At 57.7% G+C, this 27445-nt stretch overlaps 1 protein-coding gene across 1 annotated transcript; it reads left to right on the top strand.

The window, feature by feature from the left end:
* On the top strand, positions 1 to 26931 carry Adap1 (ArfGAP with dual PH domains 1). The gene is made up of 11 exons (XM_090324051.1): positions 1 to 251; positions 9557 to 9687; positions 12925 to 13016; positions 15096 to 15178; positions 20834 to 20946; positions 21793 to 21939; positions 24448 to 24531; positions 24776 to 24838; positions 25271 to 25342; positions 25511 to 25739; positions 25858 to 26931. Exons 1-11 carry the CDS (start codon positions 170 to 172, stop codon positions 25884 to 25886), a joined length of 1125 nt encoding a protein of 374 aa, XP_090180177.1. The 5' UTR covers positions 1 to 169; the 3' UTR covers positions 25887 to 26931.
* Positions 26932 to 27445: the final 514 nt, after the last annotated feature.

Raw genomic sequence — 27445 nt, 5'->3', positions numbered from 1 at the left:
ATTCGGACGGCGGCGGCCGCGGGCGGCAGGAATGCGGAACCGGCGCGCGGGCTGAGCCGCTCGGGGATGGCGCAGGGGCGGCGGCGGCGGCGGCGCGCGGCCGGCGCGGGGCCCTAGCGGAGCGGAGCACGTCGCCGCCCGGGCCCGGCGTCGCGGGCTGCGGGGAGCCATGGCCAAGGAGCGGCGCCGCGCGGCGCTGGAGCTGCTGCGGCGGCCGGGGAACGCGCGCTGCGCCGACTGCGGCGCCCCGGGTAGGTGCGCGCGGGGCCGGTGGGGCCGGGCGGGGCCGGGGGTCGGCGGCGGGGGCGCGGGCGGGGGGTGGGAGCCCTCCCTTCTCCTTCCCCTCCCCTCCCCCGTCGAGACGCGCGGCTCGCTGTCACCCGCGTCCCGCCCGCCGCCTTCTCCTTGCGAAACCTCGGGTTCCGCAGAGAAAGAGGAAACCGGGGTGGGGAGGGGGGGGCGCCGGCCGGGGCCGCGGCGCGGGGTCCACCTGGGCGCGGGGTCCACCTGGGCCCCGGCTACCTGGAGGTGACGTCATGGCGTCCCCGCGGCCAGCGGCGAGCTCGGGTCTCCAGCCCTCCACCCAGCTGCCCGGGGCAGGTGGCCCGGCCTCCGGGATGGGGGACAGGTGGAGCCCAGCGTCGGCTCCCGGCGGGCGGGCATCTCCCAGACTGGCGCGGCCTGGGGGATTTCCAGGCGCCTGTGGGTCCCCCCAACGGTGTCCACTGGCCGGCAAGGGCAGGACTCAGAGCTCCCCACCAGCCCCAGCCCCGTGCTTGCTTCCCACTCGCAGAGGGGAGCCCTCCCCCACCAATTCCCAGCAGTCAGCTGCCACCCAGGCACTCCAGAAATCTGGGGGGACACTCATCTGAGCCCCTTAGATTTAAAAAAAAAAACTCTCCATGGGGTGGCACAGCTCCCCCCGGGGGCGGAAATTGGCTCCCACACTTGCTGGCTGGAGACCTACAGCAGACAGTCTGAAAATAGGACGGGAGGGGGGGGCCCCTAGCCTCTCTGATTCCTCTGACAGCACCACAGCCCAGCCCCAGGACCCACAGTGTGGCCTGGAGAAACCCGTCCCTCAGGGAGGCAGTGATCCGTGTGTTTGTATGTGTGTGTGTGGGGGCGGGGGGGGGGGGGGGGGGGGGAGTCCCTGGCCTCCTGGAGCCACTGCATGGCCCCAGTACCCACGTTTGCACTGCTCCTACTTGGGGGTCCCATTGTCCCTTCCATGCCTAGAGACCCACCTGCTCTGGTCCAGGAGCCTCCGAGCTCAGGCCTGTCCGTGGGGAGGCACCCGGGGGAGGCCAGCTGGCCTTTCCCTGTTCCCAGCCTCCCTGGTCACTCTGTCCAGGAGCAGCTTATCTGCACACAGACTCCATCTCCAGCCCTCCACACTGTGGGGCTCCCAGGGGAAAGAGCCAGCGGGAGTTGTCCCTCCCTTACCCCTGCCACCCACCCAACACCCAGCCAGCCCTGGCTGTCTTGATGGCACAAAGCCAGGCCACCAGTTTTCAGAACTGCCTGTGACATCAGCATGTACCTTATGGGACCGGCAGCCCGGTAGGGCCAGCAAGAAGAGGCCTCCACAACTTGGGCTGTCTTAGGGGACATGGTGACCCCACGTGGGGCAGACCCGATGTGTGCACTCATTGCCTGGGTCAAGCTCGTGTCTCTGCCAAGCCCCAGGCTACAGGCACAGCCCTGCTGTCCACCTTGTGACCTGGTGGCATGCCCACACAGGCGCTGCCTATTGGCTGGAGCCAGGACTGCTCTGAGTGCAGTGGGGGTCTCCTGTCCCACTGGGTCTGTGTGCTCCTTGTCATGTGGATAACTACTTCCCGACCACACCGGGGGAGCGAGGCAGCCAGAGGGGAGCCCACCTGCCACGCCAATGTTGTGGAAAGCAGGACAAGCCCAGCTCACCTTGGCCACCAGGCCTGGGTGCTGAGGTGGCCTGGGCGGACCCCACCTGGCTGTGTGGTCAGGGAGGTAGGCTGGAGGTCGCCACAGCACCCACTGGTGCAAACTCCTTCCTAGCCCACCTTTCATCTGCCCTTCAGGGTGGGCTCCCCAATCTTGAACTCGGGGTCCATAGAGCAGCTGCTAGAGATAATCTCCATCCCAGGCTAAGCTGGGAAGGGGGAGATCTCTGTCCTGGCAGGGCTGGGGCCTCCCCAGATCTGTACACTGAATTAGAGCAGCTCAGGCCTGGGATACTGGGAGGCTGGATGGGAGGTGAGTGACCACAACTCTGTCACTCTCAGGGGTCTGGCCTTCCGGCTCTGAGGTGTGGCTCAGAGAGGAAGTCTTTGCCGCTGCAGCTACTGCTGCGGCAACAACTCCTCCTCCTCTTCTCTCCCTCTCCTCCTCCTCCTCCTCCTCTTCCTCCTCCTCTTCTCTCCCTCTCCTTCTCCCTCTCCTTCTCCCTCTCCTCCTCCTCCCTCCTCCTCCTCCTTTTTGGCAGTGCTGGCCTTTGAACTCAAGGCCTCATGATTGCGAGTCAGGCACACTACCACTTTGTGCTATCTCGCAGCTCTTTTTGAGTTATTTTTCAGGTAGGGCCTCACATTTTTTTGCCTAGGGCTACCCTCCTCCCCACAACCTCCCATGTAGCCGGAATTACAGGTGTATCATACCATGCCCTGCTTTAACTGGTTGAGAGAAGGCTTCACTTAGCTTTTTGTCTAGGCTGACATCAAACAGATATTCCCAATCTGCATCCCTCAAGAGGCTGAGATTCCAGCAGGAGCCGCTGCGCTCAGCAGCAGATGTTTGGGACCTTATGTGGAGATGCATTGGGTCAGGGACTGCTTATTCTGCTTCCCCTGGGCCTGGGGCCCCAGCCAGATCTGAATTCCTGGTGTCCTGAGACACAGGGGCTGGGGAAGAACAATTGGACCAGAAGAGCGGACCCAGTACAAGCCCCAGGTTCATCTCCTGAGTTTGGGGCAAGAAGTGATGACTCAGAAATCGCTGGTCATTAGTTGGAATCCCTGGGGGAAAGTTCTAGGAATTCGGCATCCTTTGGGAGAGGAGCTGTGTGTGGGTGTGTGGATGGGAGCTGGGGGCTACTCCCCCAGAGATGGGCCTGGAAGATTCTTCCTCAGGTAGCATTCCACCCGATTTTCTTTTTTGTGAGGGTGTGAGTGCCTCTCTACTGGGGATCAAGCTCAGAGCCTGGCATATGCTTTAGGCTTTTGGGGCATTTGTTTGGTTTGGGTTAGTCATAGACTCTAAACTCAGGGCCTGGGCCCTATCCTTGTGTTTCTGTGTGCAGGACTAGTGCTCTACCACTTGAGCCACAGTACTATTTCTGTGTTTTTGAGTGGAGGTAAGAGTTTCAGGTGAGTTTTCTGCCTGGACTGCCTTCAAATCCAGATCCTCAGGTCTCAGCCCTCTGAGTAGCTAGGTGTGAGCCACTGGTGCCTGGCATGCTTTATTTTTTTTTAATTTTTATTTTTGCTGGTTAACTGGAGATAAGGATCTCTTGGACTTTGCCACCTGGACTGGCTTCAAACCCTGATCCTCAGATCTCAGTCTCTTAAGTAGGATTGCAGGTATGAGCTACCAGCTCAGCAGTGATCAGCCAATCCCTGGGTTAGGGCTCAGGCCAGAGCCCCCACCTCAGCCAGGCTTGGCAGCCAGTTCTGGCCAGCCAGCCCATGCTCAGGGCTGGGGGGGCTACTGTTTGCCTCTGTATGGGACACTGACCAACCAGCTTCCTCCCCCCCCCTTACACAGCACCCCTCTGCCTCATAGCCTCTGTGACCCAGAAGGGGCTCTGGGCTTCGGGGATTGGCTGTGGTGGTCAATGGCATCTCTCAATGGGGTCCAACCATGCCCTCCTCATGCACCGCCCCATCCCAGGCCTCACCCCGTCATAGTCCCACCCCCACCAGGCTCCTCCCTCCCTCCTGAGCTCCACATGCTCCACCATTTACTAAACCCAGTGGAGGTCCAGGTGCCTGCCAGGTACACCTGGTGGGGACTTGTGCTGGGGGTGGGAGGGACAAGGGATCATAGTGCAAAGTCTTCTTCCCTTCTATACCTAGACTGGCAGGCTAGGGCTCCACAGAATGAAGGCAGAAGACGGTGCTTCAGTAGGCAGTAGGACGCTGTGGCCGTGGGGTGTGGTTGGGAACGAGGACACCGGGAATGGCCTGCAAAGGGAGTTGGGAGGAATGACAGTGCTATGGACAGAAGGTCCAGAGCCCCATCTGGCTTGGACAGGTGGAGACACAGGAGGAAGGCGAGATGATTGCAAAAGATTCTGGAATACCAGGGTAGAAGCTTCGTGCCTTGCAATGCAGTCTGGATTGATGGTGGTGGTGGAGGGCCTGATCTCCTAGACTGGGACCACCACAGCTGGTGGCAGCCCCTGGACGTGCATCCTGGGTGTTGCTCATGGCTCAGAGCTTTGCCAGGAAGACACACAACTTCAGTGGCCACTCTGGGGCTTTGCTCTGGGTCAGGTGGGAAGCACCATGAAACTTGGGGTCACTGGGCATGTGGCAGGCTTGGGGGCAGGGAGGTGGGGTGGCAGAGAGGCCATGGTGTGGTCTGGTGGAGGCAGCAGTACACAGTGCTGTCATCAGCCAGTGGGTCACCTGGAAGACAGAGATAGGCAAGGAGCCCTGTGGTCCTGAGGTTCCACTGGGGACGGGGCAAAGGCGTTGGGAGACACGAGGGACCAGCTCTTCTCCTGAGAGGCAGTGAGGAGACCTGAGCCTACAGGCAGACATTTTAATATTTCCATTTTTCTTAAAGCCAGGAGCTAAATGGCTCAGGGCTGTAATTCTAGCTCTCTGTGTCAGAAGCTGAGATCTGAGGTTTGAGGTTCAAAGCCAGGCCAGGAAGGAAAGTCTGTGTGAGACTCTTATCTCCAAGTACCAGAAACCTGGAAGTGGGGCTGTACCTCAAAGGGTAGAACACTAGCCTTGAGCAAAAAAGCTCAGGGACAGCATGGAGGCTCTGAGTTCAAGCCCCAGTACCAACACAAAGTCAGGGGATGGGAAGTATGGGGAGTGTTTGATGGGAAGAAAGGGGACAGGAAAGGCACCCCTGTGCCCGGTGAGGGGACAGCACCAGCGTCCCCTGAGCTGGGTTTCCTAGCCAGCCATCTCCTTAGGTGAGGGGCTGGGGGGCATCTAGAACCCCAGTAACCACTGAGCTCTGATTACATGTGAGGATCTGCCTTGGCCTGGGGGTCACCCCATGTCTCCAATCCATACGGCCCCTATCTTTGTCTCCTAGTACACCTGGGGACAGGCAGAAGCAGAATGACCAGTGGGGTGTGTCAGGGGCAGAGTCAGCATGGCAGACTGGAGGGTGGGGCAGGTGATCTGGAGTTCAGGGCTGTGGGCTCTGGAACCTCACCCCCAAGGGAACTCGTCTTTTCCCTGGGGGACCCCACCCTTCACCAAAGCTACCACCTGCTGTTGGCTGGAATGGCAGACCTGCCATCACGCCAGGATCTCAGCTGTGCACCAACCTTGGGAAGAGTAGAGGTGACTGGTATGGGGCCCAGGACACTGCCTGAGCCACAGAGCCAATCAGGGGCCAGCGAGCCCTCCCCCAGGGGAGACACACCTGCTGGCCTGGCTCTGACCCAGAGTACCTTAGCTGCTCAGGTGCCTCAGAACTACTCCCGGAAGCAGCCAGGGGCTGAGTCACCTTGGAGCTAGCCAGGGCCGGGAGTAGGACAGGGCAGAGCCTGGCAGAGGGAGGGCAGACAGGGAGACATAGGAGAAGCTGGGGCTTGGGAGGGTACTGGACAGCATCCTTCCATGCCCTCCACCATGCCTGCCTCTGTCCCTGGCCACTGCTTAGCTAGGTTTCACACCTTCTCTTGGATGCTGTGGGTCCTGGAGGCTGACCCCAAACTGTTGGGCAGGGAATCCTGAGGTCCTGCATGGCCAAGTGGCCCAAAAGGGTACAGGCAGGTTCTGCACAGGCAGGTCTGCTTGCCCTGTGGGAAGGGTGGCTGGGGTGGGACTGGACTGGACACTTAGAGTTTTGGGGTCCTGGTAGTAGGCCTGGCCAGTGGTGCCTCTGGACCCTGTCTTTCCCCCCCTGGCAGCCTGGGTGTTTGCCAGGTGTAGGATTTCCAGTGACAGTGTACAAGGAACAGGGAGAGACCCGCTTAAAACCATGATTTTAACTTTGTGGGGTGTGTGTGTGTGTGTTTTAATGATGTTTGAACTCAAGGCTTTAGTTAAAGCAGGCACTCTCCTGCCAGTCCCTTTTTTTGCTTTAGTTATTTTTCAGATAAAATCTCATGTCTATTGCTTGAACTGGCCTTGGACTGAGATTCTCCTACTTCTGCCGCCAGCATTGCAGGCGGGTGCTGCCATGCCTGGCTTCTTGGCTAAGATGGAGTCTTGTGGCTCTCAATTTCCTGATCAACTAACAGTCCCAGGCGGGAGCCACTGGCACTTGCTATCCCCATGGTTGTGAAGCAGCTGGTGGGGTGAGGTACGGTGTGTGCACAGCTTTCTGTGGACCTACTGTGGGTCTGGGGCAGGAGCTGGCCGGGGTCCGTGGACCTAGCCAATCCTACAGACGATGAGGTTTCTTCTCAAGGTCAAAGCGGGGTCCCAGGTCTGAGGTTTGGGGAAAAGTGGGGTCTGCCCTTGGCCTAACCAAGGTTCTTTTGTGCTACCACTGCTAGCCCCCCCTGGACTCCAGCTCTCCCTAGCCCTTGTGTCCTGTCCTCGTGGGACGCTGCCCGGCTTCCTGCCCTCTGCGCTTCCTGCTGTTAGGTTCCAGCCACATCTGCCTCTTCTTTGGTGCAAAAAGAAAAAGGAAAAGAAAGCTAGGCACTGGTGGTTCACACCTGTAATCCTAGCTACTCAGAAAGCTGAGATCTGGGGATCATGGTTGGAAGCCAGCTCAGGCATGGAGGTCCGTGAGACTCCGATGTCCAATTAACTACCAGAAAACTGGAAGTGGCACTGTCGCCCAAAGTAGTAGAGCACTAGCCTTGAGCATAAAAACACAAGGACAGGACCCAGGCCCTGAGTTCACGTCCTGTGACCAACAAAAGAAAACAACTGTTCGCAAGACTGGGGTAAAGCCTGTTTGGGCGCCAGTTGTGACCCCACGCTGGAAACAACTGGAACGCTGGATCCGGGAGGCATTGGGGCTCCACTTTGGCTAGATGACCTCCCTCCAGTTCTTTTTGCCTCTTCCTACTTGATGCAAGGGTGCCAGGGAGCCCAAGGAAGGAGGAGCCTGGCACCTCCAAGGGCTGGAAGAGCTGGGGCTCCTGGACCCCAGGCTGGCACACCCATGTGTGGTGCTGGAGCCAGGAATCCCAGGCTGTAGCCTGGAGGCTGTTGCCTCCCTAAGTCTAAAAGCCCTGTGAACATCCCTGGGCCTTGGCCTCCCTCCTCAGGCCTTCCAGGGCAAGGCGAGCCATGAAGGAGACCCTGAAGCCCCAGGGCCCTCACATAAGCACAGGTCTTGCTGGCTGGCCAGGTGGCAGGGCCTGGCTTGGGGCCACCTCCCCCCCCGTCTCTCCCTCCCTCATCTGCCCTGTCTAACTAGGGCCAACACCTCCCAGCACTTGTGTGTGTAGCTCTGGAAGGCGGCTGGGGGCAGGGCGGGCTCCGGGAGGCACAGCTCTGCTGCTGGCACCATACACCTAGAAGGCCTGGGCGCAGTCTTTCAACTTACTTTACTCGAAGCTGGTATCATTTGAGCCATACCTCCATTTCTAGCTTTTTTTTTTTTTTTTGCTAGTTAATTGCACATACAAATCTCATGGGCTTTCTTGCCCAGGCTGGCTTCAAAACTTGATCCTCAGGTCTCAGCCTCTTGAGTAGCAGGGTTTACAAGTGTGAGCCCCTGGCTCCTGGCTTTTTGGGCTTCTTCACCTCATTCTGTAGTGACACACGGGGGTGGGGAGGGGCCTGCAGGCCTGGCTGAGGGTGAGACAGCAGCATCACACTTGTTGGATTGGACAGACCCATCTGGTGGGTTCCTCCCCCAGAGCCTGACCCTGGGCTTTTCCTCAGGGTTCAACACCTGGGTCTGAGAGGACCTGCCATCTGCATTCCATTTTTCCCTGAGAGAATAACTCAGGCAGCTGCATGTACATGCCCCGAGCCGTCTTGGAGGAAATGACCACACACAGCTCATGGTCATCTTAGGGCCCTGAGCCTTCCGCCAAGGAGTATGGGGCTCCACCCACGAAAAGACAGCATCAGGCTGGGAGGTGGCTCACGCCTGTCATCCGAGCAACTCAGGAGGATGAGATCTGAGGGTCACGGGTGAAAGCCAGCCCGGGCACTAAAAAGTCCATGCAACTGTTATCTCCAATTACCCACCAGAAAATTAGAAGTGGTGCTGTGGCTCGAAGTGAAGTGATAGAGTACTATCCTTGAACAAAAGAGCTAGGAGACAGCACCCAGGCCATGAGTTCGAGCCCCATGACTAACAAAAACAATGTCACAAGAAGTGGTACTGTGGCTCAATTGGTAGAGTGCTGGCCTTCAGCTGAAGAGCTCAGGGACAGTGCCCAGGCCCAGAGTTCAAGCCCCACAACTGACCAAAACAAAAATGTCACAGTTGGACTGAGAGCATGGCCTGTTGGTAGAGTGCTTGCCTAGCATGCACGAAGCCCTGGGTTTGATTCCCCAGAACCACATACACAGAAAAAGCTGGGAGTGGCACTGTGGCTCAAGTGGCAAAGCACTAGCCTTGAGCAAAAAGTGTCCAAGGACAGTGCCCAGGCCCTGAGTTCATCCCCTGGAACTGGCAGGAAAAAAACAATGTCACAGCATCCTATCCACTCTGCTGTCACCCATGGAATTTCTCTGAGTATCTGTTCAGATTGTCTGCCTGTTTTGGTTTTTTTTTTTTTTTTTTTGGTGGTACTGGGAATTGAACTCAGGGCCTCATAGTGGCAGACTGACTTTGAATTGCAATCCTCAGATCTTAACCTCTTGAGCAGCTGGGATTACAGGTGTGAGCCAGCAGTGCAATAAAGTACACATCAAGGTTTATAATTCCTAAGCACATCCACATACAAGGGCAGGTGGCAAAGTTGTCATTGTCCCTGACAATATTGGTGCTGGCTGAGATTTGACCCATTGGCGTTCTGCCCCTCTCACCACTGTGTCTAGACCCTGGGACACACACCATCTAGCCAGGAGGTGCCACAGGCTCAGGATCCTCTCAGACATTTCTCTTCCAAATTTGGCCCATTTGTCCTGGGACAGATCCCTCACGATGTCTGGGGCAGCAACCCCTGAAAGCCACATGTCAGCCCTGCTGGGGGTTTCTGGGACACTGGTGACGTGATCCAGATACCCTCAAGGGTTGTCTCCTGGTGTCAGCCGCTGTCTGGAGCTTGCACAGTGTCTGCGTCAGGATGGCTGGCAGCAGGGACTCCTTGGGGGGAGGGGGGCGGTGCAGGGACCCTGGCTGAGGGCCCACACAGCCAGGAGAGCCCTGGGGACCATCCTTGCACCTCTCCTCTGACCTGATGCTGGGTCTACGTCTGGGGTCTCAAGGTGGGTCCCCCTAATGTCCAGCCTTCCCTTTGCAGATCCTCAATGGGCTTCCTACACGCTGGGGGTCTTCATCTGCCTGAGCTGCTCCGGGATTCACCGCAACATCCCCCAGGTCAGCAAGGTGAAGTCCGTGCGCCTCGATGCCTGGGATGATGCCCAAGTGGAGGTACAGCCGGGGACAACAGAGGGCACAGGGGGCCAGGGCGTGCGCGCATGCGCGTGTGTGCGTGTGTGTGTTGTTCTCCCATTATACAAAGTCCGTCTGTGTTATGGATACTGTGCAGTCCCTGCAGCGCAGGGCTGTGGCCTGATGGATTCTTGCGGCTCTCAGAGGCTTGGGCCAGCTTGGGGCTGGTGGCTTAATTACAGACTCTTGAGGAGAGCCATGGGGGATCACGAAAGATAAGCCACTGATCCATCCATGTTCCCACCCACCCACCCACCTGTCTGTCCACTCATCCATCCATTCATCTATCCCTCTACCCATTATCCATCTATCCACCATCCCATCCATCATCCATTCATCTACCCATCTGTCTACCCACCGTCCATCATCCACCCATCCATCCATCTTCCCATCATCCATCTGCCCAGTATCCATTCTTCCATTCATTCATCACCCATATATTTACCCATGTGTGCGCTCATTCTTCCACCCACCCACCCACCCACCTATGCACTCACTCATCTGTCCATCTGGCACAGTCATATGAGCACCCACTGCACCAGAGACCCCCAGCAAGACAGACGAGTGGCCATTCCCTGGAAAGGCCAGGTGGAGGCTGGGAGAAAGCAGAGGGCATAGTTCATGTCAGGTGGTGCTCGCAAGGAACGGACCCCATGTGGGGTGGACAGAGGACATGGCTAGGGCTGGCAGGATGAGGGGCTCTGTGGCAGAGGGGCTGTGAGCCCTGTGGCAGGCTTGTAGGGAGGCAGTAGGTGCCCATGGTTCCAGTTAGAGCAGGTGGCCAGTGGCTCTGTGGGGTGGCACAACTGTGACACAAGGCATGTGTTTGTTGTGGATGTAAGTGCCCGTAGGGGAAATGGGGCCATGGCCACAGCCCGAGGGAGTATGCAAGGTAACCTGGCCGTGCCACAGGGTGTGCCCTCCCTCTCCTCCTCCTCGTCTGTGCCCTCCCCTTCCCCCTCCCCCGTGTCCTCCCCTTCTCCACGTCCTCCCCTTTTGTCAGTCCTGGGCTTGAGCTCAGGGCCTGAGCACTGTCCTTGGGATTTCTCAAGGCTAGAGCTCTACCACTGGAGCCTCAGCACTACTTCCGGCTTTTTTCTATATACGTGGTACCGAGGAATCGAACCCAGGTCTTTGTGCATGCTAGGCAGGCACTCTACCACTAGGCCAAATTCCCGGCCCGATGCCCCACGTCTTTCTAAATTCTTATTTTTTTGTGACTAGGCTTCCCTATGTAGCTCAGGCTGGCCTTCAATTCTGGGTCTTCCTCCCAGGCCTCCAAGTTCTGGGATCACAGGGTCTTCATACCCTGCTTGTCCTGTGTCCTTTTGTGTTCTTGTATGTGCTGGGGTTTGAACTAGGCCCTGGGTCTAAGCTTTTTATTCAAGTCTACTACTTGAGCCACAGCTCTACTTTTGGCCTTTTGGTGGTTAGAGATAAAAGTCCCATAGGCTTTCCTACCCAGACTGGCTTTGAACCAGGATCCTCAGATCTTAGCCTCCTCAGCAGTTAGGATTTCAAGTGTGAGTCACTGGGGTCTGGCTTCTTCCTTCCCTTGACCTTGGCCTCCTGTGTATCCCATTCCCAGGTGGGGGGGTTGTACTGTCCTTTGTCTGAAAAGCTTTAATCTACCCCAAGGACTGCCTTCCCCCGCCTGTGTCATGCCACTGCCTCTTGAGAAAACGGATCACAATGTCTTTGCCCAGTCCCCTCTGGGTGGATGCTTGGGTCACTGCCATTTTGTGTTTTTTGATGGTTCTGGGATTTGAACTCATGTCCTCACACATGCTACTCTGCAGCTAGATCTTCAGCTTTGGCTCAGGGCTTGCCTTAAACCGTGATCTTCCTGTCCCTTCTCCTGAGATTACAAGTATGCACTACCAGATGGGGGCTTGGTTTCTGATCATTTACTGCTGGGCCAGTGAACCACCCTCATTGGGTTCTATTTGTGCATGTGAGAGCTTGGGGCAGCCTGCATTCCTGGAGATGGATGCGGAGGGTCATAGGCTCTGCAGCTTGGCAGCGGCTGGTATAACTGCATACCCCCCCCCACTCTGCCCTTCACCTTTGCAGATCTGATAATAGGGGGTTTTCTTGATCTGAATTTGGAATTTCCTGCTCTCTGGTCTGTGTGTGACAGATATTAGACTCAGAATACCTACTTCTTCCAGACCCTTTGTTGTTTTTCTGTTGAGAGTTCTGGGTTGTCTTTATCTGATTTCTTGTCATGTTGGGGAAATTCACTCTCTGAGAAGTTCCTGGAAAAGGGTTTTTCTAAGCCGACTTTTGGCTTTGCTCATTCATGATGGGTTTTACTATGAAATCTTTTTTTCTTTTACGTTTGACTAGTCAAGCCAATCAAGCCTTTCTTTTGTGGTTTCAGCACTTGTAGAATACTTAGACCAACACAGAAATGGTTTTTTTTTTTTTCTTTTGTCAGTCATGGGACTTGAACCCTGGACTTGGGCACTGTCCCTGAGCTCTTCAGCTCAAGGCTACCACCCTACCCTTGAGCCATAGCCTCACTTCTCATTTGCTAGAGATTCATTGGAGATAAGAGTCTCTCTGCTTTGTGGTTGTGTAGTAACTGGGCTGGCTTTTAACTGCAATCCTCAGATCTCAGCCTCCTGGCATGAGCCACCACCACACCCCGCTGTCTTTGAGACTCTCATCTCCAGTTAACCACCAGAAGACTGGAAGTGATGCGGTGGCCCAAAGTGGTAGAATACTAGCCTTGAACAAAGACATCTTCAGGGACAGAGCCCGTGCCCTGAGTTCAAGACCCACAACCACCACCACCAACATAAAAGGGCAAGTGTTGGGTAGATCTGTATGCCTAGCAGCCAACCTTGCAGGCTCTTTTTCCTTCTTCCTTCCCTCTCTCCCTCCCTCCCTTGCTCCCTTTCCTTTCCTCCTTCCTACCCCCCTCTCTCTCTTGTCTATCTCACTCCTTCCTTTCTGCTTTAGTCTTCCCCTCCCTCCTTCACTCCTTCCTGCCTTACTTCCTAAGTTGCCCAGGTTGGCTTCAAATGCTGGGATTACAAGCAGTGCCACCATGTTTGGATCAGGACTTTCTTTAGTGTGTTTCTGTCCCTTCCCCAATCACTTGGGGCTAGTGTGCTGGGATATGGCGGGGGAGGGCTGGGTCAGCTAGCTCCAGCCCTGACCCTAGACTGGGGCTCCCGGCATTCTCACCCTGTCCCCCCTTCTCTGCAGTTCATGGCCTCCCATGGGAATGAAGCTGCCAAAGCTACGTTCGAGTCCAAAGTGCCGCCCTTCTACTACCGGCCCACGCTGTCCGACTGCCCGTGAGTGGAGGGGCTGTCAGGGGTACTGGGGGGGACAGGGCAGTGGATGGGAGCCTCAGGAGCTTGGGGGCAAGGCCCGTGTGCTGGTGTTGGTCCCTGGAGCCTTCAGGAAGGCCCATGTTGCCTCTGCTGTGTTGTCCCTCTGGTTCCCTGTAGGGTGGGCAGCTGGATGGCCAGAGGGCACGCAGCACTCCAGTGGCATGGCTGTGTGGGGGCAGCACCCATCTTTGGGGGGGTCTTTAATGGCCCTGGGTCCTCCCAGAGGCCTCCAGTGGCCAGGAGAAGCTGCTGGGCTGGGAGGGAAGGTTCCTGAGGGAGCACTGACCACTCAGCTGCCCTCCAAGCCTCAGCTTCTCTCTCTTCCCAGCCCATGGGCTTAGTGAGCTCCTTCTAACTCGGGAGGCTGGACATGGGATGAAGCCCAGTCTTCCCCCAGGACCCCCACACTCAGGGCTGGACCCCAGCCCTGCCTCAGTTCCCATGTCCCTGGGCTCTACCCAGCCTCTTATTTACTTAGCAGTGACTCCTTTTGTGAACCCAAACTCCTCTGGACCCCACCGAGGAGCTCCTGCCACATGTGGCCCAGGTTCTGAGACTCTCTGGAGCCAGGGGCTAGGTTACTGGCCCACGTGACCGGCAAGGCCTGTGCCCCACCAGAGCTAGGGGCGTGGGGTCAAAGTATGTGGATGCTGTGGGGAGGGTGACAGGGAAGGGAGGAGAAAGAGGGAAGAGGTAGGGAGAGGGAAGGGGAGAAGAAAGAAGAAAGGGGGGAGGGAGGAGGGGGAGGAAGAAGAGAGAAGAGGAGGAAGAGGAGAGAGAGAAAGAGACGGGGAGGAGGGGAAGGGGAAAGAAGAGTAGGAGGGGGAGAGGAGAGGAGAAGGAGAAGGGGAGAAGAGGAGAAGAGGAAGAGGAGCAGCAGGAGGAGAGGGTGTGTAGCCTGGGGGCGGGTGGGGTAGGCAGGTGTCATGGTTTCTACTGCTCGTGTGAACCTGCCTCCCTCACTGGTGCCTGGTGCCAGGCTCCCAGCTCCAGGTGGGGGTTTCGGGCCCTCGTTAGAGCCTGGATGAGACCAGAGGCTGCGCCTGCGCTGCTCGATTCTTCAGAGGCCCCCGGCACCCACACTCACCACTCTCACTATGAGTCAGGGCCCAGCACAGCTATTTTGAGGCACACTTGGTCCCTGGCCAGCCCTGCGCTGTGATTGGGCCATTTTGCATAAGAACTATGGCTGCTTCCCCACCTGAGCGGCCACCTTGGAGGGAGGAGCCGGGTCCCCTGGCACTGACACCCCCAGGCAATCCAATGACAGGGGTGTGTGTGTGTGAGTGTGCGCAGTACTGGGGAATGCTTGTGAGGCGACACTAAGACCCTGCAGAGGCAAGTGCAAGGCAAGGAGCCGAGGGGGCTGCTAGCTGCCTGGCAAGTAAATGTCACCCCTTGGGTCCCCCACCATAGCCTGTGGGGCCAGTGTCCAGGGCAGGACAGATATGTCGGGCGTGGCTCTGCTATGTCCAGGGTCTGCATGGAGCAGATGGCACAGGGCAGCTGGGACTGTATGACCCTGGGGTGGGCCCCAGTCAGCGCTGTCCTCTTCTGTGAAGGGCTGTACCACGCAGCTCCCTGGAGGCCCTGGAGGGGAAGCTGAGGCATGAGGAGCCAGTCCAGGTCTCCCATCTGGAAAATCCACTCAGCCCGAGCCAGTGGCTCATTCCTGTAATCCTAGCTATTCAGGAGGCTGCGATCTGAGCATTGCAGTTCCGAAGAAAGATCGTGAAGCTCTCCAGTCAACCACTCAAAAGCCAGAAGTGGAGCTGTAGCTCTAGCCTTGAGTACAAAAACTTCTAGGTCAATGGGCTTGGTGCCCACTCATTCACCTGGCTGCTTCGGGGCTGGGCCTGAGTGAGGGGGTGAAGGGGGCATAGTGGGGTACCTTGATGGGGTAGAGGACAAGGAGCAGAGGGTCATGTGCCTACATGCCAGCTGGGAGCTGGGCAGCCCCCCGTGCTCAGTGACAAGTGTCTGTGCTCCGGGGACGGGGGCTGTGTGGGGGACGCCCTCCTGAGTCTCCCCTTTTCCCAGACTCCTCCGGGAGCAGTGGATCCGCGCCAAGTATGAACGACAGGAGTTCATCCAGCCTGAGAAGCAGGAGCCATACTCTGCAGGTGAGCTGCCCACCCACTGCACACCCAGCCCAACCCAGCCTGGGCCTCTGCCCACTGCTCCAAGCTCTCGGCCATGGCCTCATCTGTGTTCTAAGTTTCTTGGGGGTATTTGGGGTCCCTGGAGACCCCAAGGTGAAGCTAACCCCTAGCTGCAGAAACGTTCCAGGGCCGGGGTCCTGTACCCATGTCGGGGAGAGGGCGGCCAGGCCGTGCCCCACCTCCTCTGGGCCAGTCAGGTGCCATCAAGTGCCCATGGGTGCTGAAGCTTTGTGGATCTGCCTGGGGTCCCAGAAATTCACCCCATCTCAGGGGCGAGATCTAGAGCCTTACGATTGCAGGCCATCCTGGTCAGAAAAGTCTGGGAGACTCTTATCTTCCTGCTAGCCATAAAAGGGAGACTGGCTGGCTTACATGGCAGAGCCAGCCGATCAAGCCAAGTTGAATGAACAAGCATGAGGCTCTGAGTTTGAACTCTGGTATTGGGGAGCGGGGTGGCGTAAGGAGTTAGGGATGGATTGTGTGCTCTCAGCATGTGAGGTCCTGGGTTCACCTGGGACACCACCTGGGTCAGGACCCCAGCTCAGTGCAGGGCCACCCAGCCACCAGGGAGGCAGTATGGTCCCTGATCAGCCAGGGTGCCCTACATCACCATCTCCTTAGCAGTGGGGTCCCGGGTCTCCTGCCTCCTGCAGCCCCCCTCCTATACAGCACCCCAAGGCTAAGTGGGGCCGGGTGTGTGTGTTAGGGAGCCCATTGGGTACCCCCAGAGCGGGGGCTGTCCCTGCTGCCAGTCCTGGAGGGCCTGGGTTGGCTAAGGCACAGCACATCCTATGCCAGCGCTAGGTGGAACCCAGGGCACCCCCAGCCCCTTGAGGACAGACAGAGGGATGAGTGCCCTGGGGGTTCCTGGAACTTCCCGCCACCTTCCTCACCACTTTCTCAGGCGCTCCACCCCTCCTGTCCCTGCAAGCACAGAAATGCAGAAGTCCTGGGCGGGAGAAAGGGGAAATCGGTGGTTTGGGAAAGACCCCACTGCCTGTGCCTGCGCCTGCCTGCGGAAAGGAGGTGTGGCCCCAGCCCTGCAGTACCCCCAACTGAGGCGGAACTGCAGGTCCCCACCCTGGGCTGCCGGGCCCTGGGACTAGAGGAGAGAGCCCTGCCACCCCAGGCTGAGTGCTTAGCTCTGAATCAATGGCTGACGACACCTGCTCGGAGTCAAGCCTGTGGCCTAGTGCAGACATGGGAGCGGGACTCCAGGTAGCCCTGCTGGCCCACCAGGGACACTTGGGGACAGGTTGGGTGGGGCTGTAACCGCAGTGCGGCAAAGCTCCGGGCTGTGAGCTGTAATCCCCGAGGCTCAGGAGGGGAGGTGGCCAGCTGGGGGTAGCTCAATGGCAGGGCCCTGGCCTGGCATGTGTGTGGCCCTGCGTGCCAGCCCCAGAACCGCCAAAACCAAAGCCCCTGAGGAAGGTAGAGAGAGGAGGGCCGTGCCGGAGACACTGGGGCCACACTTCCTGTCAAGGTGGACACCATGGTGGCACACGGAGAGCCACGCTGCATGGCCTCACGGCTGGGTAGTCAGACCCTCGTCCCCACATAGGCTGTGGACATGGCAGGAGGTAACTGATGCAGGCGTAAGGTAGGGCAGGGTGGGGAGACCCTCCTGGAGCATCCGGTCCCCCACAGGGGACCCTGTGGGGGAAATAGGCACAGGACTTGGGGCTGCCATCCCCCACACTGGGGTTGGAGTAGGCTCAGTTTCTGGAGAACCAGCATGGCTGGGGGTGGGGGTGGGGAGCCCTTGGCTCAGGATCAGGTGCTGGGAACCCTGATTCAGAGCTCCCACCACATTGCTGCTCTGCCTGCTGCAAGGAGCTGCTGGGAATAGGACCCCACACCCAGGGCCTGGCCTCCACTCCAGGGTCCCCCCGCCCAGGCTTCCTGAGGGGGACGGGCCTAGGAATCTAGAAGCTTGCAACCTCCCATCCTGGTGCCACATACATCTCCCGGGGCACCCAGCACCCCGTTAACATCTCGATGCCCTGGGGCAGGGCTATATCATGTGGTGACTCGGGACCCCGTATGCCTCATCTCTGCCGTGTCACAGGTAGGCAGGTGGTACCTGGGCCCCTCCCTCAGACTTGAAGATACAGGGTACCGTGGGTGCATCCTTGTACTTGTCCCCTGTGACCTTGCTGTTGGGGTGACCTTGTGAGAGCGGCCCAGGCTCCGCCCCCAGGCACCAGCCTGCCCAGTCAGTGCTCAATAGCTGCCTTTCATGGGGGTCCAGACAATGGTCCCTGTTGTCCAGGGACCCATGGCTCAACACCAGGGTCCCTCTGGAGTGGGCCCCTGTCTCTGCCTCTCCTTCCAGGACAAGGCCCTCCTGGGGTGCCTGGTTGTGCCAGGCAGGGATGTCCAGAGGCTACTGCCTCTCCTGACCTTTGTCCTGGCTGCCACATGGCAGTTAGGGAGGGAGGGCTGGACTCCTTGAGTGGCAGAGCCCTGTCCCCTCCTTAGTTTTCCTGTCTTAGGGGGTGGAGTCAACATGGGGTCTAGCACAGGCACCAACTGGAGAGAATCAAATGATAGGTGCCAATCTCTAGGAGACTGTGGGGCTTGTGGAGGGTGGGTGTGGCTTTGGGGGATGAGTGGTACTCAGTGGGTGTGGCCTGGGAAGGGTGGGGCTTGTTGGGGAAGGGTGGGGCTGGCAGGCTGCCTCCTAAGGTAGGGCCTTACTTTCAGGCTGTGTGAGAGGAGAGGTGGAAGCTGTTTCCACAGTGGCCTGGGAGTGGGCAGGAAAGAGGACTAAAGAGATGAGGTCTCCTCTAAGGAGGGTCTTCCCGTCTGAAGTTTGCCTCTCTCCTCTCTGGCCTATCACTGTGGGACCCTGGCTTCCTATCAACCTCAGACGAGGCCGCAGAGTCACCTGCCCTGATTTTTTTGTTTTTAAAGCACAATTTGCATACATGCTGCAACATTTACATAAACTTTGCATGTCCTATTTTGAGTATAGAGCTATGACAAATGTAGAAACATGATATCACTTGAAGATTCTGCTGTGTGCACTGGGGACCCAGCTTCTCTCTGTCAGCATGTCTGGGGGCCTTGCAGCCTTGTGCTGGGTCCTGAGCTGTCTGCAGGGGCCGAGTGATCTCCTTGGCAAAGGGTGTCATGATTTGTTGCCTGTCCCCAGATGAGGCAGGTCAGATTGTAGACTGTGCACCACTCATGCAAATGGGGGTCCCTTCCAGATCACCCCTCCTTTCTGGTCACAGTAAGTGTGAGTGTAACTTGATAAGAAACCAGCAGTAAAAACACCACCAGTGGCCTCTGCCAGCTCCTCAGGTGGCTGAGATCTGAGGATCAAGGTTCAGAGCCAGCTGGGGTAGGAATGTCCATAAGCCTCTTATCTTCAGTTTGCCAGCAAAAGTGGAGCTTGTGGTTCAAGTGGTAGAGCACTCACCATGCCTAAAGCCCAAACCAACCAAACCAGATAAAACACCAAAAAAACCCAAAAACCACCACCAACAAAAAAAAACACTAAGCATGAGCTCTAGACTCTTGAGTGTAATCCCCAGACCCCCAGTATCACCAGAAGCAAACTGCAATATCAATACCCACCAGCTTGTATTGTGCCCATGCAGCGGCCGGCCCCTCTCTATGTAGCTCTGCAGTTGGTTCTAGGCTGGACTGGGGACCAAAGGACACCCATTTTCCTAAGGATTGTTTTTCAACCTCAGGAAGAGGATACCCCAGGCCTTGCATACCAGAAGTGTTCAATGAGTGCAAAGTCCAACACTGGGGGGATGGGGTGGGGAAGATGGAGGCTCTGTAGGCTGTGCTGCTGGTTGAGCCTCAGGTTATGACAGGTGACCTCCTTCCTGGGTCACCAAATATCGTTTGGGTGGCTGTCATGTGGCTGAAATTAGGCTTGGAGAAGGCCTGGTGCCTGAGAAGCCAGACAGGGGACTGGCATTTGCCCTGTGCCCTGCACCCTCTGCCCGGGGCCTTGCATCTGGCCCGGAGTACCTAGTAACCTGGGCAGAGCCCAGACACCCACAGGGAGCGTCGGGGAGGCAACCACGCCCAAGCAGCCTGGCTCATGAACCTCTGCTGCCCCATGCTGGATGTTGCTGGAACTGCAGAGTGTGAGGTGCTTTTCTGCCTGGGTACCTGCTGGTCCAGCTCTTCCTCCCCGCAGCCCTGCTCCTCTTTCATTTCATCTGTGGGCTGTTTTTCTGTAGGATGTATATTAATCTTTTTTTTTTCTGTCAGCTGTGGGGCTTGAACTCTGGGTCTGGGTGCTAACCCTTGAGAAACAGTGCCACTTCCTGTTTTTCTGTAGTTAACTGGAGATAAGAGTCTCAGGGACTTCTGTGCCCAGGCTGGCTTTGAACTGGGATCCTCAGATCTCGGCCTCCTGAGTAGTTAGGATTACAGGCATGAGCCATCATCTCTTGGCTGGGCTTTTTTTTTTTTTTTTTTTGGTTGGCATTGGAGCTTGAACTCAGGGCCTGAGAACTGTCCATGAGCTCTTTTGCTCAAGGCTAATACTCTACCATTTTGAACCAAAGTATCACTTTTGGTTTTCTGGTGGTTAATTGGAGATGAATCTTATAGGTTTTCCTGCTTAGGCTGGCTTTGAACCGCAATCCTCCAATCTCAGCCTCCTGAGTAGCTAGAGTTACAGGCCTGAGCCACTGCCACCCAGCTGTGTTTTGGGATATTTTGGTCTGGGGCATAAATGAATGTCTGTAATGCATTCACGGGCACTGTGATTGGAAGGATGGTCATTGCCAGGCTGCCACTGGAATGTGATCACTCCCTGGCCTGCTGCTCTGCCCCTGGCATGTCTAGATGTCCACACTTATCTGTCCAAGTACCCAGCCTGGAAAACCTGGGCCATGATCTTGAAAGCAGGAACCAAGAAGACTTGCCAGCTTTGCCAGGCTATATGCTTAGTCAACAAACATCCCCAGTGAAATTGCTTGGGCTGTGTAGCCCCAGTCCTGCCATGTTGGAAACATGGCACCTCATCCACTCCATAGGCCTCATGAAAGGGGCACAGCCTGGCCTGGCTGGCCCTGAGACAGGCTGATGGATGGGCCCCCACGGTGGCAGGCCCCTTTTTGTTTTTTAATGCCCATGTAACTCAGAGAAAGGAGAAAACCGTTTCTTGTCTCTTGCCTCCTGGGACTGCTGTGCATCTGGTGGTGATGGGGAGCTTGGTAGTCAGGGATGGGCAGCAGCAGGTGAAATCTGAGCTAGCTAGACCACAGGTCCCGCCTGGTGCTGCCCTGCCAGCTGTGTTTCCAAATCCCTCCTGACACCCCACGGGCCGCAGGCCTCTGCTCCCCAAAGGAGGAAACTCAACCATGAGACAGATAACCATGTCCACAAGCCACAGCTCTGTCCACCAAAGGGGACCTGGATGTGGGTGACCGCTGGTAGGTCGTGAGGGACCAGCATGCCACTGTACAGAGCTCCCAGCACAGGGGCAGCAGCCTGGCTAGTGAGGACCCACTGTGTGATTCTATAAAGTCCAAAGCCAGGCACCAGAGCACACATCTGTAACCCTAACTACTCAGGATGCTGCGATCCAAGGGTCAAAACCAGCCTGGGCTCAGGCAGACCTGCGCCCTCTCTCCCCAGGGTACCGTGAGGGATTTCTCTGGAAGCGTGGCCGAGACAACGGGCAGTTTTTGAGCCGGAAGTTTGTGCTGACGGAGCGAGAGGGGGCCCTGAAGTATTTCAACAAGAATGATGTAAGCGGGGCAGGGGTGAGGGGGGTGGGGGGAGGAGGGTCAGCTCCTGCCAGCCCTGGTTCCCGGAAGCGTGGTCAATGAGGACGCCAGGCGTGTGGCCGGGTGGGGTAGGTGGACACTGAGGGAGAGTTTGGCTCAGCACCAAGGCCTCCTCTGGCCTGTTATGAGACACAGGCTTGGGGTTCCAGAAGCCTCCTTGGGACCATGCAACTTGGGGGCAGCATTGTTTCCCCCCGGGCTGGAACCCCTGGGAAGTGCTGGCACCGACCAGCCCTTTAGCCTGGTCACTCTTTCCGCTGTATTGTTCTTTTTTTTTTTGTGGGTCGTGGGGCTTGAACTCTGGGCCTGGGTGCTGTCCCTGAGCTCTTCAGCTCAAGGCTACTGCCCTACCCCTTGAGCCACAGCCCCACGTCCAGATTTCTAGTGATTAATTGGACATGACTCTCTCAGACGTTAGCGCCCAGGCTGGCTTTGAACTGTGATCCTCAGGTCTCAGCCTCTTGAGTAGCTAGGAATATAGGCATGAGCCGCTGCACTCAGCTCCTTATTATTATTATTATTATTATTTGATGCTGGTGCTGGGACTTGAAGTCAGGGCCTGGGTGCTATTCCTGAGCATTTTTGCTGAAGACTGGCTCTCTACCACTTGAGCCGTAGCTCCAGTCCTGGTTTTCTGAAGAAAAGTTTCCTGATGGGGCTAACTCCTAGGAAGTGGAAGCTCAGAGAGGTTGAGTCACTTGTTGGAGCCCACACAGCGCAGCAAGTGTGTGTGCCACCAGCCTCTAGAGTGCACAGTAGCCCCTAGGAGTCCCCCCCACGCCACTCCCACCCGGCCTTGCTTCACAGGCCAAGGAGCCTAAGGCCATCATGAAGATTGAGCACTTGAACGCGACCTTCCAGCCGGCCAAGATCGGCCACCCCCATGGCCTGCAGGTCACCTACCTGAAGGACAACAGCACCCGGAACATATTCATTTACCACGAGGATGGGAAGGTGCGTGCTGGGGGGTCACCGCGCGCTCTTGGCAAGAGAGGGGAGGGAGGTCTGGCCTGGCTCAGTCGACAGCACCCGCGCCTGCCCCGCGCACCAAGTTGGTTCCACCCAGAGGCTCAGGGGCAGTGGTGGGCCCAGGGGCGTGAGCAGGTCCATGGCCTCATAGGCCCTGCTTGAGGGCACAGCACTGCCCTTGGTGCCCGCTTCATTATGGGGCTTGAACTTGGGGTTCAACCCTGTTCCCAAGCGCTTTTGCTTGTCTAATACTTTACCACTTGAGCCGCAGCTTCTCTTCCAGTTTACTGGGGGTTAATCGGAGATAAGTCTCAGGAACTTTCCTGCCCAGGCTGGCTTTGAACTGCAAACCTCAGATCTCAGTCTCCTGAATAGCTGGGATGAGCCTATTTCTGCTGTTTCTGCTCTGGATTTCTAACCTCACAGAGCTCCATCTTGGAGCTTTCCAAGTAGGAAATTTTGTTTCAAGACGCATGACGTCGTGTGTGTGTGTGTGTGTGTGTGTGTGAGAATGCACGTGCGTGTGGTGTGTGTGAACAATGGGACTGGATTCAGGACTGCTGTGTGCTGAGCATTCCTGCCCCCCCTGCCCCCCCCCACCATCCTCTGATCATCCCCACTCACCTCTGTGCCCTGGAAGGTGCCTTAGGTAGACTTGCTTTCCTCCTGTCACATCTCTAGCACTCTGCCCAGTACAGATACACCTGCCCAGAGCTGTGGGTGTGGTTCCTCTTGCCCTCCTGGGGAGGGCAGGCCGGACACTGCCACTGGAGCTATGCTTCTCGCTGTGCAGCTCAGCCCTCCCCCTGCCACGGGGTCTCCTGCCCACTTGTGGGTCCACTCATTAGCCACTTTCCCATCCCAGCTCCCTTCACGCCTCCTGGGCCCTCAATGAATCCCTCGGAGGCCAGGACCAGTGGCTCAGGACTGTTGTAGCCACTTGGGAGGCAGAGTGTGGAGACCAGCTAGGCAGAAGGGAGTTCCATGCATACCCTTGGTCTCTGCGGGGGAGGAAGCACAGAGGCTGTGTGTGGTGGCTCGTAATGTCAACCCCAGCGACTGGAAGACTGAAGGTCAGGCCCTCCTGGGCATAAAGGGAGGTCTTACCTTGCAAACAGCTAGCGCCTAGCAAGCATAGCCCCCAAGTTCAAACTCCAGAACTGACCCTCCCTGCAAACCCCAAAACTCTCTGGTCATAGCAATGTGTCCTGGCTTACCCACATTCCTGGAGGGGTGGCTGCAAGCTGGGGACAGAAGGGACTTGCTGAAGTGTGGCACAGCGCTCTTTGGTACACAGTGCTTTTTGGTACCCACGCCCCACTCTCCAAGGCTGTGTTGGGGCCTTGCTTACTTGGGGCAGGGAGTGGGAGGGGAGGCCCCTCTCCTAACTTTGATGAGTCAGAGAGACCACTCGAGAGCCTTGGGGACCATGCAAAGGGCCTGGGCAAGTGGAATGTGTTTGGGAAGCAGAACAAGACTAGAGGGTCAGGCAAGGAAGGGGCATTCCCACCAAGACCCAGGGTGTCCTGGTCGGGGGTGCTGGCTGAGGAGGGGACAGTGAGGGCCTGATGGGGGGAGGGGGAGGAGGAGGGCTGGTAAAAACAGGACTCCCCCCCCCAGGCCTGAATGTCAAGCTCCACCAACAAATATGAACATGGGGTTCCCCTAGAATAAGAAAGGCTGAGCTGGGCACAGTGGCTCACACCTGGCATCTTGGCTACTTAGAAGGCCGAAATCTGAGGACCAGAGTTCAAAGTCAGTCTTGGCAGGAAAGTCTGTGAGACTCTTATGAACAATAACCGCCAATAAATCAGAAGTGGAGCTGGGCATGGTGGCTCTTGCCTGTAATCCTAGCTACTCAGGAAGCTGAGATCCGAGGATTGCAGTTCAAAGCCAGCCCAGGCACTAAAGTCCATGAGACTTTTTTTTTTTTTTGGTCCATCATGGGGCTTGAACTCTGGACCTGGGCACTGTCCCTGAGCTCTTCAGCTCAAGGCTACTGCCCTACCCCTGGAGCCACAGCACCACTTCCGGTTTTCTGGTGGTTAATTGGAGAGAAAAGTCTGATGGTCTTTAGTGTCTGGACTGGCTTTAAACCTTGATCCTTAGATCTCAGCCTCCTGAGTAGCTAGTATTATAGGTATGAGCCACAACCCCCTTCTCTGAGAGGCTGTGGCTCCAGGGATAGGGCAGTAGTAGCCTTGAGCTAAAGAGCTCAGGGATAATGCCCAGGCCCAGAGTTGAAGCCCCATGACAAAATAAATAAATAAAATCAGACATGGAGCTGGGACTCAAGTGGTAGAGTGCCAGGCTTGAGTGAAAGAGCTCCAGCCAGAGGCCCTGGATATCACCCTGCCCTGGCTACAAGGCCACCTCTGGTTTCTGTCCAGCAGCTGGCTCTCTGGGGGGGCCACAGGGGCGAAGAGGGGGATGGGACAGGGACCACCCAGGCTGCCCCACCCCTGGTGGGGCTCATTGAACTTCGGTTTCCAGGAGATCGTGGACTGGTTCAACGCACTTCGGGCGGCCCGCTTCCACTACTTACAGGTGGCCTTTCCAGGGGCCAGCAATGCTGATGTGAGTAGGGCTGGGTGGGCTGCAGGGGACAGCCACGGAAGGGGGTTGCTGCAGTGGGTAGGGACTGACCAGAGTCATACAGGGACCCAGAAGAGACTGTAGCTGGCCAGCCTGAGCCTGAGGCTCCACTACGTCTGGGAGTTTGGGGCCCCACCTGATGGGGGAGCCAGGCCAGGAGGGGGACAGGCCTGAGGGTGGAGGGGCTTGAGGGCAGAGCCAGGCCTAACTCTGCTGTTCTGCTCAGCTGGTGCCCAAACTGTCCCGGAACTACCTGAAGGAAGGCTACATGGAGAAAACGGGGCCCAAGGTGGGTCTGCAGGCATGTGGATGGGCGTCTCCCTTGCCCCCAGCTTAGCTGCCTTCTTGACACCTGGGGCCTAGGGAGGGCCAGGTTGGAGTTGTCAGTCATGGCCCAGGGCAAGCTGGACTCAGGTTGGGCGCTGGCCCCCTTCCCAGTGTGGCCAGAGTGCCATTGGACCTCATATCGTTCTGGTGACCTGGGCCTGGCGCCCCCCTGTCTGTGCTATCCTGAGCTCTGCCTGGGGCCAGGCCAAGGAACTGGGCTCAGGCACAGCCTCTGCCAAGGCCCCTTTTGCAGCTGGTTGGTGGGCAGGGCAGGGCCCAGTGGGGTTGAGGAAAACATGATCAAGTGATGGTGAGGCCCTGCCTTCTTGGGGCTGAGCAGTGGTCATGGGCCACCTGGATGGTCACTGCCACCCCCCCATCCCCCGGCCCATAGCAAACAGAAGGCTTCCGGAAGCGCTGGTTCACCATGGACGATCGGAGGCTCATGTACTTCAAAGACCCGCTGGTAAGAGGGTCTGGCTGGCACCACCGGTGGGGACCATGGCTCAGTAGCTTCTGGCCTCTGCCACCTCTAAGCAGACTGGCTGGTCCTCTTCCTGCAGCGGTGAGGTGGGCTGGATGGCTGGGGAGGGAAAAGGCACCCCTGCCTGGCTGCAGCCTGCCTGTCCTGCAGGATGCCTTCGCCCGTGGGGAGGTCTTCATTGGCAGCAAGGAGAGTGGATACACAGTGCTGGAGGGGCTCCCGCCATCCACGCAGGGCCACCACTGGCCACATGGCATCACCATCGTCACACCTGATCGCAAGTTCCTGTTCACCTGTGAGACTGAGTCAGACCAGAAGGAGTGGGTGGAGGCCTTCCAGAAAGTGGTGGACCGGCCCATGCTGCCCCAGGAGTATGCAGGTGAGCTTGGGAGGGGCCGGACACACATCCAGGCCATGCCCTGTGCTGGCCACACCCTGGGGGGAGGTGTGGCTGCGCAGCCAGCGGGACCAGGCGGAACATTCCTTCCTGTTTCTAGTGGAAGCCCACTTCAAGCATAAACCGTAGCACAAGACAGCTGAGGCCCGAGGGTACTGGACTCACGGTGATGTAGCTGGTGAGGCCGCTCCTGACCGCAGGGGACAGCAGCCCCCCATCTCCTGGCCCCGGCCCCCAGCCTTGCTCCTCCAGGCAGCCTGGGCATGGCCAAAGGTAGCCGGGCTTCAGCCACTGGGACGTGATGCTCTGGAACCTTCCCAGGCAGACCCAGTCCTCAGTCTGGCCTGACTCTACTCCCCTCATGCTGCTGCTGACCACACCCAGCTGTCCCGCACCCTCCCCGCCTGCTCCCACAGCTCAGGGGCAGCTCCATTAACTCTCCATGCCCAGTCCAGCCTGAAGGGACTTCAGGTCTCCAGACAGGACCATGTGCTGGGCCATGGACAGCGGTGGCTATGGGCCAAGGTCTCACCTGGGGCCTGCCGCATGTCTCCCCCCTCCACCCCCCCAGTATTTATTGAGCACCTACTGTATGTTGGTCATGGGTCAGGGGCTGGAAAACAGCCTCGGTTATCCTCTGCCTAACCAGCCAGGACTGCTGGGGCAGGTTCCACAACAATGAACTGCTGGGTCCCGTTGGCCCAGTGCTCCCAAGACACCCGAGGGGAGGCCTGTGCATGGGGACCCGGCTGCCCTGTTCTGGGAGGCTGGTGTGGCCACTCCCTCTGCTGTGGGCATCTGTGTGCCCAGCTTGGTGCTCAGCTGTTCCCGGTGACCTCTGCCCTGGCCCTGCATTTTCACACCCTTTGGGCCAGAGCCCCCAAGAGGTCACCACAGTTAGGGGTGACCCTGCAGCCTAGCCTCCCCTTCTAATTCCCTTCCCTGGGCCCCTGCTTGCTGCTGGCAGGCCAGTAGTGAGAGCCACCTGTATTTATTTCTTACCTGACCTCCTTCCTGGGCCGGGCTTCCCTTTCTTGGGACCCTGCAGGGCAGGTCTCTGGCTGGCTGGACAGGGTGGGGGGTGCACCTGTGATAGTCCAGGGGGCTGGGAGGAGGCCGAGGCCAGGGGTCTTGCTGCCCTGTGTCACGTACTGGAATAAAGTGTGGCTCTGGATTGGCCTGTCTGTGTGGTGCTAGCTGGGGAGGTGGGGCCTGGGCTACCCCATGGCTTCCTTCTGGACAGAAGACACAGGAGCAGCCATGGTGCTTTTCAGGGCAGCCCAGGGTAGCACTGGGCCCTAGCTTTACCCTGCACACTAACCTGACCCTACAGCCTCAGCACCCTTTAGTACCTGTCACCACGGGGCAGGAACTAGAGCCAGGCTTGGGGAGGGTGCATCTTCTAGGGCCCCCATGTCTAATGGGTCCTGTACCTTCCACTTCTGCATGCCAGGCTAGGGCTCCACCACACCACCCCTCCTCTTGCCTCTCAGCCGAAGAAACAGGTGACAACTCCACCCAAGTGTCCCTAAGGTGGGTGGACCTGGGTAGGAGCTGTGCTCCATTTGTCCATAAGAGGACAGATGGGTTATCCTGGGCTGCCTCAGTCCTCCAAGCTGAGAGCCCCAAGCCACAGCCTTCCTGGGCACATCTGGAGCATTTCCCTGGACATGTAACCACACTGCTGT

The sequence above is a fragment of the Megascapheus bottae genome, chromosome 34 (genome assembly GCF_031878675.1).
Source record: "Megascapheus bottae isolate mThoBot1 chromosome 34, mThoBot2.hap1, whole genome shotgun sequence".
NCBI lineage: Eukaryota > Metazoa > Chordata > Mammalia > Rodentia > Geomyidae > Megascapheus > Megascapheus bottae.
This window is presented reverse-complemented; position numbering and strand designations above follow the sequence as displayed.

Excerpts from the sequence above, each read along its gene's own strand:
- Adap1 (XM_090324051.1), top strand. The coding sequence starts at position 170 with ATGGCCAAGGAGCGGCGCCGCGCGGCGCTGGAGCTGCTGCGGCGGCCG. Across the intron at positions 9,688-12,924 it reads GGGATGATGCCCAAGTGGAG|TTCATGGCCTCCCATGGGAA; the intron begins GTACAGCCGGGG and ends CCTTCTCTGCAG. Across the intron at positions 21,940-24,447 it reads TTTACCACGAGGATGGGAAG|GAGATCGTGGACTGGTTCAA; the intron begins GTGCGTGCTGGG and ends TTCGGTTTCCAG.